Raw genomic sequence first — 20537 nt, forward strand, 5'->3', positions numbered from 1 at the left:
AGAAAGCCTTCCGTACAACAGAGGCAACGTGGTGGTCAAAAGTCAGGTTGCTATCATCCTGGGTACCAAAGTCCCTCACAACTGAATGCATGCTTAGTACATTATTAATATGATAACTAGCGGGGATGCCATTTTCCCCAAAGGGGATAATGATGCATTTCTTGGCATTCAGTTTGAGGCCATGTTTCTGACACCAGTCATTAGTTTGGGTAAGGCCCTCTTGGAGGATGCTCACATCACTAGGGGAATTAAAGACCGTGCCGAGCTTGCAGTCATCTGCAAACCTGGTCAGCCATAGACCACTGGTTTTGGCTTGCACCTCAGAAAAGTATATCCCAAACAGTAGAGGCCCGAAGACCGATCCTGACACACACACATATACATATATAAATATCCGTGCATGTGTGTATATGTAGATTTTTTTGCAAAGCCACATTCAGAAACAATTACCTGAATTTCAACAGTCAACATCCCACCTTTATGAAAAAGAATACTGTAAAAGGCCAATATGTACGCATCAGCAGACTTGTCAGTGAAGACAGCATGAAATTCTAAAACAAAAAAGCCCTTTGAGAAAGAAACTACTCTGCTAATTTCATCTACTCTTGCTTTTCAACAATTTTCCAGTTGCAGGCATTCTAGCCACCAATCCATTTTAAAATATAGGTTTACTAACATCTGCAAAAATCTGGGCAATGACAGTTCTCGTTTTCCACTAACAATCTTTTTGGATTCCAACAACATTAGACAATGTATCACCACAAACTTCAGCATTATTAATGCTAACCAAGAACTTTGCAGAGCAGAGCTTTGGGTCCCATCCCCTCATTTTGTATGTCATGTAAATCTTTATTTAAATCTAAGAAGAAATGGGTGCAGTTTGTCGATTCTAAATAATGCAGGCATTTTCTCATATGCTCATTGTATTTATTGTAAATACATTTTGGTGTGAGATTGTGAGTTTTACACTAAAGTTTAAAGAAGCATTCAATTGTGCTTCCATTTGCACTGTTTACATTGCAATTTGCTCATATGGTGGATCATTCTACATTGGTAAAACTATTCGTAAACTAAGTGACAGAATAAAGGAACATTCCAGAGCTATTAGAATCTCTGACTTTAAAAACGGTTTAGCCAAGCATAGCTCTGTGTGTTCCCAGTTTTGATGTTTTCATTTTCTGTTCTTGAGAAAGTTGTGCGTTTTGGTGTCAGTACTCGAGTGGCGTTCGAAAGACATGTGTAGAATGGGCGTCTTCGCTGAAGGTTGGGCATCAAGCTGGCACTGTAAAAATCTACTACCAATCATTAGTGGACCGGAGTTCCACTGTGGTGACCCCTAACCGGGAAAAGCCGAAAGAAGAACTAACTTGAGGTTAAGGAACTACAGAGGCAAGTCAGGCTGCATGCTGACTCGTCCTCTGGACTGAATGGTAATTTAAACATAAAATGCTTACTTAAATGGAAAAGATAACTCATGACACCAGCATTGTGGGCGGAGCTTTCCCTCTTGTATTTTAGGCTGTACACTCACTCATATTTGAATACTGAACTATTTCTGATGAAGTTCGAATAATAAAGAACGAAAGCACTCAAATCGGTAATTTGTTTTTCTAGTTCTTCCGTCGTTAGAGGTTTTTTTATTTTATATAGTGTTTAGTAGTACCTCGTGGATAGTTTTATTATATATATGTGCATGTAATACATAAAGTGTGTAATATATATATATATATATATATATATATACACACACATACACACACACACACACACACTATATATATATATATATATATATATATATATATATATATATATATATATATATATACATACACAAACACAGATATAGACATATACTGTAGATACACAAATACATGCAAATATGTATATACACAAATTCACAGATATATACATATATGTATAAAATACACACACACACACACCAAACCAATACTGAAAAATGGTATTTAAATACTTGTATGCATGTCAGACCACATGGACCATCAACAACTTTCTTCTGCGTGCTCTTTAGTATCCCCTCAGTTGAGAAACAAATTGCTAAGACAATACAGCACAGTAAGTACATGCAACAGAACATTCTAGATACCCAGCATAGAATCAACACTAGGTTGATTTAAGACACTGGTTACAAAACTAATCAAAGCAGACACTGTTTGGCTAATATCACCTACAAGAACAGATCTTAAATTAATATTACGGAATTAAAATGGGCATATCCTTCCAATGTTTATAGATTCAACAGAAAGAACCACTAGCATGTAACTGGCTTATTGCAAGGCATACAGAACAGATGGAGACGTTATGTTCATGCTGCAGGACTGGACTTATCTAACAGAGAAACTGGAGCTAGGTTTGTAACACAGAAGTCGTATAATTGTTAGGAGAGGTACCAACGTTTTCTGAAACCGAACAGATGTAGAAATGCACTGGTATTATCTGCAAAGGGCTGTAGACTTATGTATTCAGCTCAGCTGTTAAGGGCTCTGGCCACAAGTGTTTAAAATAAATAAAATGAAAGGTCGTACAAGGCGAATGAGTGGAGTTTCCCACCCCCAAACCACATTCTGGCTGTAACAAACGAAATGCTGTTGATCCTGTTCAGCATTCCAAGTTTCTTGGTGATATTACTAGCTGGTGAGGCTCTGTGGGATCGAAGTGAAAGGTCAGGACCCTCAAGAATTTGGAGACACCTGATCTTAAGTCATCTGCTCATGCAACTTTTCAGTGGCTGAGAAATAATTTACTGGCATGGAGGCAGCAAGTTTGCCATCATGTCTTTGCATTTGTCTGTAGCAAATTTCCAGTTTTAATCAAGTAAATTAAAACTCTTCACTGGGGGACTACAACAGCTACAGACAAATTCACGGCTACTCCTACAGTTCTCCAGTACATGTATCACCAGTAGTGATTTCAAATGTCAGTCTGACAGTCTCACTAAGCCCACTGCCTATTTTCATGGAAACCCAGAAGTAGTGCAAATGCAAAACAAAACCAAAGTTCTAACTGACACTTCAAGGGGGCCAGTATCTCCAGCTTAATCTCACCATTACTTGAGAAAATGGGAGGGTGGCAAGAAAAAAATATTAAAAATAATATGTCCCATAATGAAGAATTTATATATTTTTTTGTTTGCTACAGTAAGCATATATTTTCTTCATGACAAAAAGAATCATTCCTTTAGTTCGCTGGTTTATTTTTTTAATATAATAAAATGTTGGAAGTATCAGCAATGTTTACAAAAAAGGAAATATGTGAACAAGCTATACACAAATGTACACTGAGTTTTAGTGAAAGCTCTGTACATATGTACAGGATTACAGCTAAGCACATCACATTTCAAACAGGAAAATTAAAATGTTCTGTTATACACAGACCATTTTAAATAGCTAAACACAGTTAACATTGCAAAGCAAGTGGAGAGGGCTTCTTTGGGGAGGTGTTTGCTGTCTTTTAATTTAATTGGCTATGGTTGGCTAGGTGGCTCCAATGGCTGTTAAAGCATTATAACACTGAGTAAATAAATAAATAAAAACTAAAGCACCCTTCAATAAAAATGTTGCTTTCCAGTGTAAACAGATTGAAATCCCATTAAAACTAAGGTATCAAACATTTGGTGAACTAGCCATTAAGAACAATCATTTTTGCCTAAAGGGTCTACCTTTGAGTTATGTACACAGGCAAAGGCAAAGCAAATGTCTGCTTCCTAAAACAGCACTACTGGTGTAAATGGGAGGTAGCCAGCAGAAATAGTAACAGATGCACGGGCACCAAACACGCACTCGCATTCAAAGTGCAGTGTAACAGTGGGTTGTCACCGCATGCTGTTAGGCCATAACATTTACACTAGAGCAGCTTGTTTCATTAGCTGGTCACATTAAAATTGTGCAGTCACATACAAAGCCATTCCACTGGTAATGTCTGCGACCTGGGATGGCAACTTCTTAGGTAGCCCTTGATCCTGCTATACAATACATGCAAATCAAACAGCACCAGTAATGTAGTGTTAATCATTCAGCATAAGGATATCTGCTGTTTATTTTATATTGCATCGGTGAAGGGTCTTGTCACTCTGATTATTTATATGGTGATGTTGCTGAATATGCACGTGCAGGTTTACTAGCAAACAATGCATGCCCATGCTCTTGCATCTTTATGTATTTTACATTTCATAACCAAGTAGGCGGCTAATGTACTGGCCTCTGTTTCAGCCACAACCACAGCTGAATACCAATCTAATGTGATGCAAATCCACTTAACTTATACATTTAGAATTTGCCACTCACAAAACATTCAGGTACAACAGAATAAACACTACAACATTATAGTATAGCACAATTTGATTAATATTTGAATCATATTTACTTTGCATGCATTTCTTTCAATATCTGAAAATGGACAGTTACTGTGTCTGCTACAGTAGTGAAGAGGTTTAGGAGTCATTAAAACTAAACCTACATCTGCTTAATTTTTGGTAATCTGCAGGTAAACAATTATTTGTTTAAAAAGAGAATAAATGTTTTTATTTTGATCACATTAAAAATATATTTGCAAATTATGGATCAGTAAAATGAGACATCTTGAGATATTATGAAAATGATACAGGTAGATTACATTTTAAGTATTGACTTCTGCTGAGAGTTGCAGAATGTGTGTTGGCTTGCAGTTACTCCTTTCCTGAAATGTACATTTCACAGTTCCAAGACCTGAAGGTCTCACAAGATGGCCTGGTAAAAAAAGAAATGAGGTCTGACCACACAGGTAATTATGGAACCAGCTCATAGCACGGAATGTGACCAGTGAGGTCAAATGCTTTCATGAAACACGTAAGGCAGCTGCCATATGCAGGGGTTTCTCCAAGTTACCTAAACTATTCACAGTGAACTCAGTTAAGGCAGCTGTTGGCCTTTTCTGGGGGTGTTCTAACCAGGAGTAAGATGTGCATAAATAAGTAATTGTAGATCCGTCCAATACTTAATCTCTCATCAGAACCTTAAGTAAGCTGAAACAGATTTATACTCCTCTCACTGTGCAACCCAATGGCCTGTGCTTCAAAGCCTTCATGTGCCTACTTATGACATGGGCAAATCCATGTTTAACTGAATGCAAACAGCTCAGGCCTGACTGCTGGTATAGCTACTGTAGAGTCCACCAGCAGAACACTAAAACAAAATGCTGTGTTCAAAAACCACGTACTCTTGCTTTACAGAACTGGAAATCAATCCATTATTTTTAAACCATGCCATTATCTTATACCCTTGTGGGATACCAAGTTGCTGAATGATTGCTGCAGAACTATCGTCATACACTGGAGTATCATTTATTTTTATTTACTGATTGAGGCCATAGTAGTGCAGCGGTTAGCGTTATCGCCTCACAGCAAGAGGTTCTCCCATTCGATTCTCGGCTGGAGCCCCTTCTGTTGGAGTCTGCATGTCCTCCCCACGGTCGAGTGATGTCTAAAGACATGCAGGTAGGTGCGTGCATGAATGGGTGTGCCTTCTTTGACGGCTGGGTGTCAGGCTGGCAACTCGGCACCGTAAAAATCCACTGCCAATCATTATGAAGTTCTGCTGTGGCGACCCTTAACTGGGAAAAGCCGAAAGACTATTGCTTTTGTTGACCAGGGTAGTCTGACTGGGCTGTGGTAGTCATATGCAGTTTTATACAATAGAGGAAAATGTAAACTTTAAAGTTACAATGTGCATTTCATTTGCATGCCATTACTATTCTGTTAAGGGAAAGCAGCACATTTCTATTTCCAATACGGAATTATTTGTAAAATATAAAAAGGAGAAACTGTCAATGCAAATGGTTTAAAACAAATGTTACATATTTTAACTATCATAGATTTAAACAAAAACGGAGCTCATCTTTGTCCTCACAAACCTGTTCTATTCACAATGCTTAAAATGTACGTCCTTCACCCAGTACCTGTTGGCAAACAATGGAACAGTTACTGCTTCCCTCAGCAACAGTGTGCACAATGACTTGTTTTCAGGACTGTTAATTAACTGATTCATCAAACAGAAACCCTGTTGTTAAACCATTAACAGTTTTTGCCACCCCCATCTGCAGAAGTGCAAAGTCAGAAGTTGTCAGTTGATTCACATTAACTCACTGCCAAAACCTCTCTCGGATCATATGGGTCTTTTCTTATGCCTCCAGCACACATGACAGGCAGCTGCTCATGTTACACACGTTAATGAATTATCATGGACAAAGAACATCTTTGCTGTAGCTTCACTGTGGTGGAGCTGTAGAAACGTTTAGGACGTGAAGTAAAACTAACTTCTTTGTTTAATAACTTACAATGTTTCATACTTTTAAAGCCATTGACTTAAAAAGATGCACACTTATGATCAGAGCTAATTAGAATCAGAATAAACTAAATGAAACCCTGCAATGCTGAACAGACTTGTGGGGAGGGAATGAAGTCAGCCCTGACAGTTTGTATCCTATTGCTGCCAACTTATAGCAGCAGGAAGTCTGACTCGGTATAAGTCTAGATTTTCTTGAGGATCACCAAAAAACAATTCCATCGGCTAATCAAGGGTAATTTCAAGTTGAGCACAGCAATTTTAATCTAGGTATTCTCCAGAATGGAGCTATTAATTACTCCCAAATGTAGCACATGCTAAGTTGTAAGAGTTTAGCAGTCACGTCAGACAAAACTACAATAAAGTCCTGTCTGGAAAAACCTTGCTGATCCTGCAAACACATACTGAAATGAGACATAAATGAGATCTCTGCAGGAAAAAGTCAAACAGGATAACATCTGCATTCTTACAGATGTGAACAACAAGGCCTGACAGAACTGTAGGTCAACATTCACCTACAAAACAATTTCATTTGCTATTGTAATATAGAGCCAAATTTATCACTATTTTTAAAGATTAAACAGTAAGTCAACTCAGAGACATTCAGAAGAAAAACAAACCATAGACTTTGAATTTAATTTTCTAGAGTAGAGTAAACATGTTCCATCCAGTTAATATTTGTTATTTAGAGAATAACACCAAAAAGGCGAAATACATTATACAATGTTAGTAGGCCTCTGTTACACTGTGGAGCACAAGGCGAAGCAAAGTGCCTTACGTACTTGAGAAGTTCCAATAAATACAATACAAAACAGCAAGTAATATTATTCCCAATTCCTATTATAAAATGGACCCCTTAGTTTACAGGTTCATATAACTGTTAATTTTTGTTTAATGTGGACGAACAAAAGACATACAAAAGTTAAACAACATGCTTTACAGAAAAATGCTTCACCATATTGTTAAAAATCCACCTCCAACAGTAATACAACACCAATTATGCAGGTTTTAAAGCACTGTATTTAGTGCCGGACTATGACTTTTATTTCTGATACTGTTTACAGTACATGTTTTACTCCTGACTGCCCACCAGCTCAGTGTGCCACAATTCCTAAAACATAATACATACTTTAAACTGACCAAGGTCAGTGTGTAAAAGTGGGTAGTAACACTTTGCTGATCTAAGTTTAAACTTGCAAACACTGATGAGTGCTTTCCTACCAACATAGAATGGCTGCATAAACACTTCTGTATAGCACAGAATTATCTTAATGCTCTACTAACTGACTGCAGCAGTGTCCAAAATTATAAACCAAGCTGTTCCACTTAAAAAAAAAAACACATTTTATTATCTAAATACAGGGGTGGGGCAGAGTGCACCCAGAAAAGATATTGTTTTGGCACCCTAGGTGATGACATCACATGTGTGGGCCATTCTTGTTCCTATAGTATTGGGCTAGCCCACCCTTACCAATTATACATGTCTGGGAGACTTTTCTTGCTAAACATAGTAGTCAGATCCACAACATTCTTGTTAGGTACATGGCTGTTCAGTCTCATGGTGAACAACATTGTAGTTGAATAGTCACATATCCTTCCTAGTTCTCAAAAGATGAAGATTAACATATCATTTATTTTTCCTTTCTGACATCACTCCAAGCATCACATCACATCTGTTCAATGTGAGACTGCTTTAATACTACTAGCAATATTAGCCAAGTGGCAGACATCAACTCATGCTTATAATGGAAAATATATAAATGCTGTGGCCCAGAAAAAGGCCAAACTGCCACTCAAATCCCTGAACTCTGTTCCATGTCCACAGCTCTTTAACTCACCTCCTCAGCCATTCTGACCAGCCTCCACGCCCAGGGTATCTATTTGTAATGTTGCTGAATGGATAACTCCCATACAAGGATGGAATACTAGTAAATGTTTCCTCACACATCTCTTTAAATCTGTTCTCTCAACTGACACTACCATCCCATCCCTCACAACAAGTCAGTGACAGCTTATGCTGTGAACAAATCCGTAAAACCATGAAAGAAATCATCGTCATCTATACAAACTTTATGCTTTTTAGTTTCACTCTTAGCTAATGCCTAGTCTTAATGTTATGAGATGATTAATTCAAATAAGGGAACCAGGTCTACTTTTTATGTGCCTTATGACATTAAGGTGCCATGCACGGACTAGTCCCAACTAACTCAAACAATAAATAGTGCCGCACCTGCGAACACCCACACCAACAGTCAGCAATTATATACCATTCCAACTTGAAACCCAACCACATCTCACAAAACTAACCCTAACATCCACTCCCAACCCCCTTTTACTTACATTTGTCTCAATCAGTGTTATTACTGGAAACCAGTACATTCTAAGTACTATTTTACTCTAACAAACTATGGAATTTTGTTAAAACTTGCAACTACCAATGAATATTGTACTTTGTAAATTTAAAACTATGGAATCTTGTTAAATCATGTGTTTTACTATGAATACCTGCTTGCTATGTAGAAATCTCATAGCTGTTTGTTCTTAATCTGTGGAGTTTTCTCCCCGGGCCTCCGCTGAAAATGGACAAGTATCTAGTCGGACTCTCCCGGTCAACAGATGTAAAATAAATAAATAAATAAATAAATAAATAAATAAACAAACAAATAAATAAATAAATAAATAAAAACAACTAGTGACAGGCACAGCTTAATGGCTTGTTACGAGCACAGCACATTACACAAAAAACTACCTTCTAGAGAAAATGCAAGCAACATAAAAATAGATTCAGAAGTTATCAACAAGACAAAAATAAAGATTTGCATCCTACTCAATGTCACAGGTTAGAGATAATTTGTTACGTGAAGAGACATTACAAGCTATGTTCTCTGTGAATACAGATGGGACATACTATAAACAAAGAACAGTAAGAAGTCAACAGCTTAATAAGGAAGGGAAAGAAAGCATGGGTGACATAAATGGAATTAAATTTAGACTAAAGTATTTCACAGAGGGTCTGGTGGGAAATTGAAGATGACTAGAGAACTCTTGAAACTCACAGCAACAAATCATGGTGGGACAGATGAAGGAAAAATGGAGATTAAATGAGATGGAAACTACAAGAAGTTAAGACCACGATATTGACTGTAATTCTCCTTTTTTCAGCATATAACCAAGAAAAAGGTAAAAATATAAGCAATGTAATTACAGTTTAATGTAAGGTGTCTGTTGCAAAGGAAAAAAAGGGCATCTGTCTTTGAAGTATGACAAAGGAGATCCTCTCTCTTTCTTCTCAGAGAGCACAGAGATTTGAAACTTTCATGATAATGTAGCTGATCATTTTAAGAAAGTTCACAGCGGTTAGCGTTGTCTCATCACACCAAGAGGTTCTCCCTTTAGATTCTTGGCTGGACCGCCTTCTGTGCGGAGTCTGCATGTCCTCCCCACGGTCAAGTGACATTAAAGACATGCAGGTATGTGCGAGCGTGAATGCGCGTGCCTTCTTTAAAGGTTGGGTGTCGGGCTGGCAACTCAGCACCGTAAAACTCCACTGCCAATCATGAGCGGACCGGAGTTCCGCTGTGGCGACTCCTAACCAGGAAAAGACGAAAGACATTACTTGCTTTGTAAAAGTTTACTTAGTGCTTCAGCAATAACCAACTATCCAGACATTTATTTTGGAGAAATCAAATGTTAAACATAATGCTCAACAATCCTCTGCACTCCAGAAGTAATGCTTGTATGAAAAGGTTTGCCAGAAGTATAACAAGTTATGCAAAGGAACCAGCCAGGATTTTAGTTCCTTAATAAAATTTCCATCATTAAAAAGCCTACAACACTTTTTTTAATGAAATATGTTGCAATAATAAAGTGTGGAGTCATTAAGTATTTTTCAGTATCAACTTTATTTAATTTGTATTTAGTTACTGGGTAAGCCCTACTGGGGCTATTTTCAGAGGGGTCTTGAGGGAAAGTTCCCAGAAGAAAAATACAAAGAAATGTTACTAATGAAAAATGCAATGAATTGCATAATATCCAAATAATCCAACAGACAATAGCAATATCGGTAACAGATAAATATAAACAGAAACAGATCATCTCTCAAAGATAGCATAGTATTTATTCACCAACTTTAAAGACTATGCAACACACCAGTCTTTTAAAACCTTCTTACCTTGGTGACATCAGTAAAGCCTCATCAATTAAAAATCAGACTTATGGAGGATTTTTGTGCTTTCAGATGAAACTAGCACCAGTAATATTCCTGGTTGCTACAGACACTACCCCTGGGATTCAGCAAGCAGCCGTGCAGGATTAGCAGAGACCATTCCTGTTCAGCACAGCAGCGCACCATGCATATTTATGAAGGCACACTGCCATGCTCTAAAACAGACATGGTTCCAAGTACGAGCGCAGGGGGGGGGGGTGTCTGAGAGCAGAGCTCTCACAATACACACACCCCCTGCACTTCAGAATTGCCTTTTGGGAACTAAAAATGAGCGAGAACGATCATAACACCCCCAACCCATCAGGATAATAAATCTGTGGTCAAAGGTATAAGGGACAATCGTCCCTACCAAGCCAAAAGTTGTTAGGATAACACAGGTAGCATAAGCACATAGCGCTTACCTCCCAACCCGCCAGAGTAAGGAATGTGGACAAAGCCAAAAGGGACAATTGTCCCACAAAGCAGAAAGTTGATAAAATAACAGGTTCAGAATTAGCAGGGATATTCTGAAGGGTATACATAAAATAGCACAACAAAATAAATGCAATAAAGTTTAAGCATAGCTGCATGGGTGTGCCCATTGCTTAGCTACACTTAGTCCGGCTTAAACAGCAGAAGAAGTTAAATAGCAAGAAACATCCAACATAAACAGTACTGCAAGAGTTAGAGCATATGCTTTGCAAGCAGCCATTCCCAGTTTGATCCCCACTGTAACCAATTTGCTTTTTACATGTGAAAGAAGTACATAAACATTTTTTTTTATTATTATTAGCTACTAAGCAACATATATTTGTTAACCAGAGTACTGCGGTCCGGATGTGAGGCGTCAGTTTAATAAAGTTGTGAAACCCCCATATAAACACAAGTGCCACATACAGTATAGTCACACATGAATAAATATAATGAAAGCACATTGGGGGATGTCAGGGACAGTAAACAAACTTATAATATGTAAAGAATGATGAATCAATTCGTCTATAAAATGAAAAATAAGCAATACTAAGCATTGGACAGCTCTGCTTACCAGGTGTAAGCATTGTGTAAATACGACTGCTAAGCAATGGAGTAGCCCAGCTAAGTGGATTTAAGCACTACCAATCTTAGCTAAGCAGTTTTGCCCGTAGCTTACCATATTCAAAACTGTCCAATCACAGCAAAGGGTGGGAAATCGGCCGTATTTAAACCCTCACAGGTGGGAATACAGCTCATAACTGGTTGCAGCTTCACACTGTAGGCAGTATGGCAGGAGTCGATGAGGCAGTGTGCTTCCGTGCACAGCGCTGGGGCATACAGGAGTCCAAGGTCATTGTAGGACTCTTGGTATAAAACCATGATGAGAGACTGCTGCAGGGCCAGTACCAAGGCTCCCAATATAAAGCGGAAGCCTGGGACAGTCTCACCCGTTATCCCACCAGTGCCACTGGTATCCCTTGGACTGGTGAGCAGGTCCGGCACCACTATGCTGACTTGAAGCAGAGAAAGAGGGAGCTCTTGGACAAGTGTGTCCAAGAAGCAAGGCAGAGGGGTGATGTCCCAGGAGTGTGCAAGTACTCATACTATTAACAGTTTACTAATGTCCAGCCTATGTATATGATGGATAGGTATGCCTAAATATTTCTCTATTTCCCTAACAGCTGCAGCTGAGCGGGTGTGAATTAGGAAGTCCATGCTAGTAGGCTGCAAAGGCTGTGTTGCGAGGCTGGTGAGTAACAATCCTGCTTGTCGTAGTCATACCAAATAAATATAAAGTAGTAGAAAGTCACCTGGCAGTATAAAAACTGTTGTGTGGGTTGTACTGAATAAACCAGACAACATGACAGTAATAGTCCTATGTAGGTCATATTTAAATAAAACTGCAACTGCCTGGCAATAAAGCTCTAAATCCCGGACTGGTTGTATTTACTCTGGTATTGTATGGCATTTACTGTTGTATTCTCTGAATAGTAATGTTGTGTTAACCACTGTTACCCACACTGTGCTACATAAAAAAAAAGTCCAGGAATGTCTGTATAAGACCGCTGTAAGTACAAGAGCAGATTGTACAACAGGAGAGGCTTAGACAGAAAAACACTGAAGAGACAGCAATATCCAAATAGCACACTCTGCTGTAACTTAAATTGTTGTATTTTTAGCAGACACAGCCATGGTACGAATTCTGGGAGTGGTAGTAAGCTGTATGCATAATCATACTTCTCAACTGTACAGATTTTTCAGAATGTCCAGATAATTGGCCCATATTTTCTGCCTGTTCCTCTGTCCTCCTGGCAAATCAGTGGGATGATCTCAGAATTGTAGTCACAAAATAATGCCATACATTTGACTTTCAGACCTCAAAACCTTCAGAAAATGTATATTAAAACAAATCCTGTCACTCTGGCAACTCTCCAAGTTTATAACAGCAATATTCAAAACATATCCCTATTTGTATCCCCATGTTGTCAAGCTTTGTCCAGAGTGTGTGCATTAAGAGACTGAGAGGTATGTGAATAATATTAACTGGAATCTGGGAATATGTGTAGAAATAGTCAAGTAGTGTTAAACATTCCCTCCACAGGTCTACCAGGTAAGAGATGTAGAATTTAGCTAAAGGACAGTTGAAGTATACACTGTGTACAAACATACCACTCCCCAAACCAGGACCATAGGTTATTGTAATAATACCTGTACCTTAATGATTAGAACAATTATCATTAAAGTTGTGTGTACTACAAGTATATACAAGTTGTTAATTGACATCTCTCTCTTCCCCCCACCATTTCTGCAACAATAATCTAAATACACAAATCAGTGGGTATGTTTATACCAAACCTACTGTTTGGTCATAAGTCCTATTGTTCAATAAATATTGAAATGTGTTTCTATTACTGAAATACTATCACTGGTGTCCTATTGCTATAAATGTAACCTGCATGCCATTGTAATGGCCACTGTGATTCCACATATGCATGTGATCTGTTTGCTATGCAACTGTTCCAAATCTGGTGTTTTGGGTTAATAGAAATATCTATGCATGGTATTATAACTAATCCTGGATTGTGTTGACTATTACTAACCCACATACGTTTTAAAACTACAACACCATAGCACATATGGGAAGGCTGGTCCCAGCGGATCCACCTCATCTGGCAGTGGCACTGGGCCTCAGCATGCCTGGGACCCACCCCAGGACCTCCTCATCCATTGGTCCTGCACCACTTTCAGGTGGAACCACCTCAGGGTATGGGGCTCATCCACCCCCTGGGAGTGGGCACTGACAAGGATCCTGTCACCAGAGGTCAGGTGATTGGTGTATAGCAAGCTCCAAAGGGAGTTTGGAGATCTGCTACGCCAGCTTGAGGGCCGCACAGTGCATTTAGTGAGTCAGCCTGCCCCTCCTGCTCAGTCCCCAGCACAGCCACCTTCAGTGCAATGGTGACTGCCCATGGGTGGGGACCTCAGTCCATTTCCATTTGGGGGCTCATGGGCTTCCGATTTCCAAACACCCCTCCCAATCCAAGGTGTTTACCCCCCATGTGTCATATACTGCCCCTGTAAGCTGTCTTGTCTGTCTTCCGACCCAACCTACCTCCCCAAATATACCTACTATCCTTCCCCAACATCCCACTCTCACCAATTAAAAAAAAAGTAATTTTTTTATAAATTTTGCAACTATTTCCCATGTCAATGGCCATATATTTGGCCATTGGCATGCCTACTACATTGAATACATGCTTTCTTTGGAGCTGTCATGCCTCAATTTTATAATTTGCAGAAATTAATTCAGTTAGTAACCAAATACATTTCTGCAGGTTATTCCTGCACAGATGCCTGCCTGCTTCCTGGATCGCTAATTCACCTCATTTGCATGGTTTTCACCAGCAAATGGGGTAATTAGCATACAGGAGCTGTATCCGTGCAGGAATAGTGTAGGAGCACTCGTGCACATCCCGGGAGCTCATTCCTGGATCGCTCATCTGCCATATTGCGTGCAACATGCTCTTGCACTATTCCTGCACGCTGTGCAGAGCTTGCTGAATCCCAGGACACAGGTTATTGTGCAGGTAACAACTATGAAGGAACACTAACCCCTTCATTTATTTTTGAAAGATGAGTAACTGGCCATGACTCTCAACACTACAGAGAAGTTCAAGCCATACTCTTGGCAGATAGAGGTCAGGTGATTTTTTTTTTTAAATACCAAACAGCTGTGTGCATACAAAATACACAGCCATTATTGGTGGATGAAGTTCTACTAATGCCAGAAAACACAAAATTCAAATTCTTAACTACATGCAATAAAATTTAGTGACACCCACCACATGAAGAAAACTTTGTAGTGCAACCTGGATGTTAAACATTATAAAAGGTCAATCCCTTCTCCAAGCAACTGCTTAAGTATTTTTAATAATGCGTTCCGGCCCCAAAACCCGGACCACTCCACAAAAGGTGGGGGTGTATCCATATTCATAAAGGATACTCACACCTCCAGGTTGGTGGCAACGCATGAAGCTTCGGAAACCATCCAGGTGCAACTAACCATAGGCAAAACTGCTTACAGGCCACCCTCTCAAACTCAGGAACCCCACACAGCCTTCCTGAAGACACTGGAGGGTATAAATGTATCTCCAAACACCATCATATTGGGAGACTTCAACTACCCGAATATAGACTGGGAACATTACTCAAGCCCTAACTTTCTAGCCTTGGTTCCTGGAGTTCATAAATTCAAATGCCATGGAACAGCTAGTTACTGTTCCCACGAGAGGAGAAAATATACTAGATCTCATTGTCACAAACATGGGGACAAAATGCTCCACACCGGAGTATATCCCTCATTGGTGAGATCTGATCATAAACTAATCTCACTGGAAATCCACATCCCGCCCCACCCCAAACAAAAGACCATAGTGAAGAACTTCTCTAAAGCAAACTTCACACTACTCAAGACTGGTGTGGTATCCTTCAAGGCCCCTGAGTCAGAGGAAACCACAAAATGCCTTCTATGAACACCTCCAGGACTGCATGGATCAGGCAATCCCAAATAAAACCAAGACTCTTTCCACAAACAGTCTGGTGGACCCCAGCCATTAACAAACTTTACAATAAGAGGAGAAAGCTATTACATGATAGAACAAAATCCAACTAAGGCCAATTTTGAGAGAAAAATTGCCATGGATTCAAAGGACAATCATAAGGCCTTTTCAGCTATGTTAGGAACCTGGGTGGAAACTCACAGATATGCTCAGAATTAGTCCAAAATGATACAAAAATCACTGAACCCACAGACATTGCCAACATACTGGCAGACAGGTTCAGTGCCCCTAAAGGAGATAACTATCCCAGCCGAGTGTAGCCTCCCGGACATCTCAAATGCTGCTCTAAAGCTAAAAACACAGCATCAATGGGACCGGATGGTGTGCTAAATGAGGAATTAAACCCAGGCAGCTGTTTAATCTCAGCCTTACCACGCAACTGTGGTCCCACTCCCCATAAGCTTAACAAGTCTAGTCTGCAAAGCTATGGAGAGGATCATAATGGAGCTCATAAACAAAGATATAGGGACTTGCAGACATTGGACCCGACCCAGTTTAGCTTTTGTCAGGGAAGATCATGCTTTTGAACTTGGTAAATAGTCACCAAGGCCATTGATGAGAAAGGCAGTCCATACAGCCTACCTTGACCTTGCAATGTAAACCCATATGTCACAAGATGGGTTGCAAACTGACAGAACCCAGGGTTAGAGTTGAGTGGTGTCCCACAGGTCCTTGGCCCCTATTGTTTGGCATCTACTTCTCAAGTACAGGCCAACATGGGAGGACTTTGGCTGACAAAGTTTGCAGATGACTGCAAACTGGGCCATAGTGGAAAGTGCATCGACACGGATATCCTTCAGAAGGGACTCACGAAACAGATAGCTGGTGCCAGAGCCATGGCCTAAAATGTATAGTCAAAACAAGGTAACCCCAAGCTACCATATAGGTGGCAATCCACTAAGCACAGAAGAGGTTATCAGGGACCTGGGGACCCAGGTTGACAGTGGCCTTTCTTTTGACACTCACATTGCTAAAGTGGTTAGAAAGACCTTCTACATTGCCCACCTGATCATGAAGGATTCACATCCAGATCTAGTGAGGTCATTGTTCCCCTGTACTCTTCACTAATCAGACCAATGATCGAGTACAATGCCCCATTCGGGATGTATCTCACCCGACATCTGCAGCAATTGGAGAGACCCCAAAAGTTCCTCACCAAAAGGATAAAGGGACTCCAAAATCTGTCATATGCTGCCAGATTGAAGAAACTCCAGCTCTATTCAGTGCGCGCCGTCTGCTCAGAGGTGACATGTGCCTGACATACAAGGCCATGTCCAACCCGAATTAATGGACATGCTCCACCTCAAAAATCCAAATCCACCAAAACCACTAGAGCTTAAACCTTAGCACGGATATAAATAGGACATGCTGGAGGGATAGATTTATCACTCAGAGACTCCTATGCTGTGGAATAAAATCCCGGTCCATGTGAGGCAGAGCACTGACTCTGTTCAAGAGAAATCTAGACCTGTGGATGGGAGATCGGGGAATCATCTCTGGGTCACTGCTGGACAGAGGCACAACAAACTAATGGGCACAGTATAGGCTTATAAATGCCTTAGGGCAGATAGCCTAGTATAAACCTATGAACCTATGAACCTATAAGCCACCCTGAGCAGACAACACTGTCCAGCTGATCTTTAAAAGTTACCAACCACTGACATTTTAAAATTTTGTTTAAAATGATTTGGTTGCAAGGTGCTTATATTTACTTCTCTGAATATTCAAATGAACAATATTAAGCATTTTACAATACAAAATAAAACAAAATAGTAAATGCATTAATAGATATGGCAAAACTAAAACAGTTCAAAAACATGAATAAAGAAAACTATACAACATAAAAAACACTTCTTAGGGGATTTAAATATGCACTCTATTATACAGAAGGTACTTCCAGTTGATGGTACTTGAGCTTTAAAAGTAAAAAAAAAAAAAAACAGACACAAACAGGATAACTGTACAGGCCCTGAAATTATTTTAATAAGCAAAATTTGCTTCAGCATTTAATTAATCATTCTCAATTACATTTGACAGTCCAGACGTACAAAACCATTGCGAGAAATTAAAAGGCAAAACATTTGTCAGCAAACGAACAAAAACTGCTCTAAGAAATATCAGAAATATTGCCTTTGTTTTATAACCGATCCTGTGAAAGTCACTACTGGATCTTGATATCTTACAGTCTCCCCGACTACATGAATGACATCTACAAGTAAATCCATCACCTGTAACTTCTCACTTTTTCTACTGCGCTCCCAAACATCAGTCAGTGAAACTGGGGGAATTGTTTACACACTTCAAATGGCTTCTCTCCATACAAACTAAACAACCAGAGTGTTAATAATAATATCATTTTACAAGCACATTTTCAAAACGTAAAAGCTCTCTCACAACATTAACAAGTTGATTTCGTTTTTAATAATGACATTAAAAAGTGCAACAAAAACGATACATGTGCTCCGTCTTGCAGTGTTATTTCAAAAAGCAATGCCTCCCCACATGGACTATTAAACGTTACAATAAAACTAGCAGTTGGTCAAAAAGATGTGCCTTTTGTAAAGTATCCACGCTTTTTTTTCATAAAACCTTTGTTATCTAATAATATCTGACATGCCCCATACACTGGTTACCCCGCAGTCAGTAGTGTACCCCCATCCAGGAAGTTTTAAGTTTTTCAAAGGAAATACCAGACCTCTCTGTGAGAACTCAGGCATAAAGCCATATGATACTTTGTGTGCACAACAGGGATCCTTGCAAAGCTAGTAGCCCTTAATTGCGACAATCAGAAAAATGTAACAAAAGCATTTCAAATGTCATCAGCAAACTACTGTCAAGTCCATCCCATTTAAGTTCATTAACTTTATAAATCAACTAAAAAGAAACACCTGATCTTAAGAAATTATCAACACGTTACTTCGTGAAACAAAGCCGGAAAAAAAAACATTTGATATTTCGTTCATTTAACAACTCGTATGAAATAAACATATGTAAATTCACTGCAGTTATAAAATAGTAACTCACCCCGAATCAAAGAGGTGAAAAATCAACATGCAACAGATTTGATTTGTTATTAACTTCATGAAAATTAAATAGGCAAAGGTTACTTTTTGTTCCCTTTCTCACGTTAAGAGACGGTCCCATTCAGTAGGACATGAACAGCTGAACGGAACATAAAGCTGCGATGCTAAACCATGACCTATGCTTACCTCAGTAAAATAGTTATCCATGTTATATAGTACCGTATCCCAGGTGAGGAAAATTGTCTACAAACGGGCTGACCAAACCATGTGCGAGTAAAGTTAATCTGTGCCACAGCACCCGACAGCAGCAGTTTCAGTTCCAGTACTTCAGAATCATCGCCAACTGTCAACACCAGTCCTTTAAGGTAACTGTTGTGTGTGCCACACGTTCATTCATACGGATTCTTTTGTTTCAAACTTTTCGTCTCAATAGGAGTACATGGTCACAAAAAGAGCACTGCCGCATTACCGCTACCAAGCCAATGTAGTTCACGAGCGTCAACAAAAGTGGCACTGTCTGTGTAAACACGGAGCGGTAAGGAATCACTGTAATGTGGTGTCCTAGTTTGTTAAACAATACACGCTAGACAGAAATCCTAGGAGTCTGACAAGGAAGTTTCTCCGCACCCACTGCCGGCAGAGACCACAAAGAGTACAAAACTCCTCCCAGCAGGGCAGGCATACACGTCTCGAGCCAATCCCAGGGAGGTCTGTCTTAAAAAGCTAACTTCACCGGGAGAGTGAGTTTCGTCAGTGTCAACACTGACTGCGGAGCCGGCTTCTGAAGTAGTTTTTACCGGAAAAAATTACGTGGGATAGTTTAGCGCTTTTGTGACTACCTTTTTAAAGGAGTCCTGCAAATACAAGACAGTGGCTATAAGATGTATTTTAAAACAATACACGGTTTTTTTTTGTTTTTTTACTCAAACAAAACGAAAATAACCCAGAAACAAAACTTTACATTCCTGGCTGTATACACAAGTCGGGAATTTTCTAAACGAACTGACCCCGAGAGGCTTTAAATTTAGAATATTCAGGCTTTAATTGTAATACCAAATTGCACAGATTCGCACTTCATTGTAAGATCAGTCGTTTCTTGAACCTTTACTCCTAAAATAAATTCTGTAGTATGTTTTAATAAAAAAGTAAACGTGATGGTGGGTTTCATAACCACTGCCATTGGTGATGCAACACTAAGTGCTGCTAACAACTGAACGTGTGGAAAATATTGATTAAAAGACTGACCATAACGTTTGAGACTGTGTAATACCTCAATCTTGAGCTTCAACGTCAGATGCTGAGAGTTCCTAAGTATGGTTTTATGCATAGGGTTACCACCTGTCCCACTTTGTGAGGGGCAGTCCCTCTTTGGGCAGTTGTGTCCTGCAAAATATTGTGAGAAAATGGCAAATGTCCTGAGATTTTAGGACAAAAGTATTTTCTATATTGTATGCAATAATTGCATAAAACAGTTATTCTGTATCTGAAACACCTACATGTTATATGAAACTGAATAAGGAACAAAAATGCTACAATAATAAACTTTTATTCAGGCAAACAACTGAAGTTCTGTCCTTTGTACTGGACGTGGGTATGTTTTGCCCTGCAAAATCTGATGTTTGTAGCACAAATGTCCCACTTTGACCATTTGGAAAGGTGGCAACCCTATTAATGCAGGCTCGGTCAAGTTGGGCACCTCGGACACTTATAGTCTAAGTAACACCCTGCCACTGCCTCCTTTCCTAAGCAACCTTTTAGTTCATGTTGCAAACTTTTAGGAGTAGTATGCACAGAATGAGTTGTAGCTATGTTGCTCTTACATTATGACTAGCCTGTGTACCACATTGTCACAGCTCTCAACCTTCCATCTCCAAAATGA

General features: G+C 39.5%; 1 protein-coding gene across 1 annotated transcript in view; it reads right to left on the minus strand.

Moving 5' to 3' along the window:
- LOC122796947 (unconventional myosin-X-like) overlaps positions 1-19356 on the minus strand; it is a 970199-nt gene extending 950843 nt beyond the window's left edge. Inside the window, exon 1 of the mRNA XM_044065721.1 lies at positions 18845-19356. Within this exon, the coding sequence (XP_043921656.1) occupies positions 18845-18865 (21 nt within the window). The 5' untranslated portion in view covers positions 18866-19356. The remainder of the gene's footprint in view (positions 1-18844) is intronic.
- Positions 19357-20537: the final 1181 nt, after the last annotated feature.

This window comes from Protopterus annectens, chromosome 3.part0, assembly GCF_019279795.1.
Source record: "Protopterus annectens isolate FY-2018-M chromosome 3.part0, PAN1.0, whole genome shotgun sequence".
NCBI lineage: Eukaryota > Metazoa > Chordata > Ceratodontiformes > Protopteridae > Protopterus > Protopterus annectens.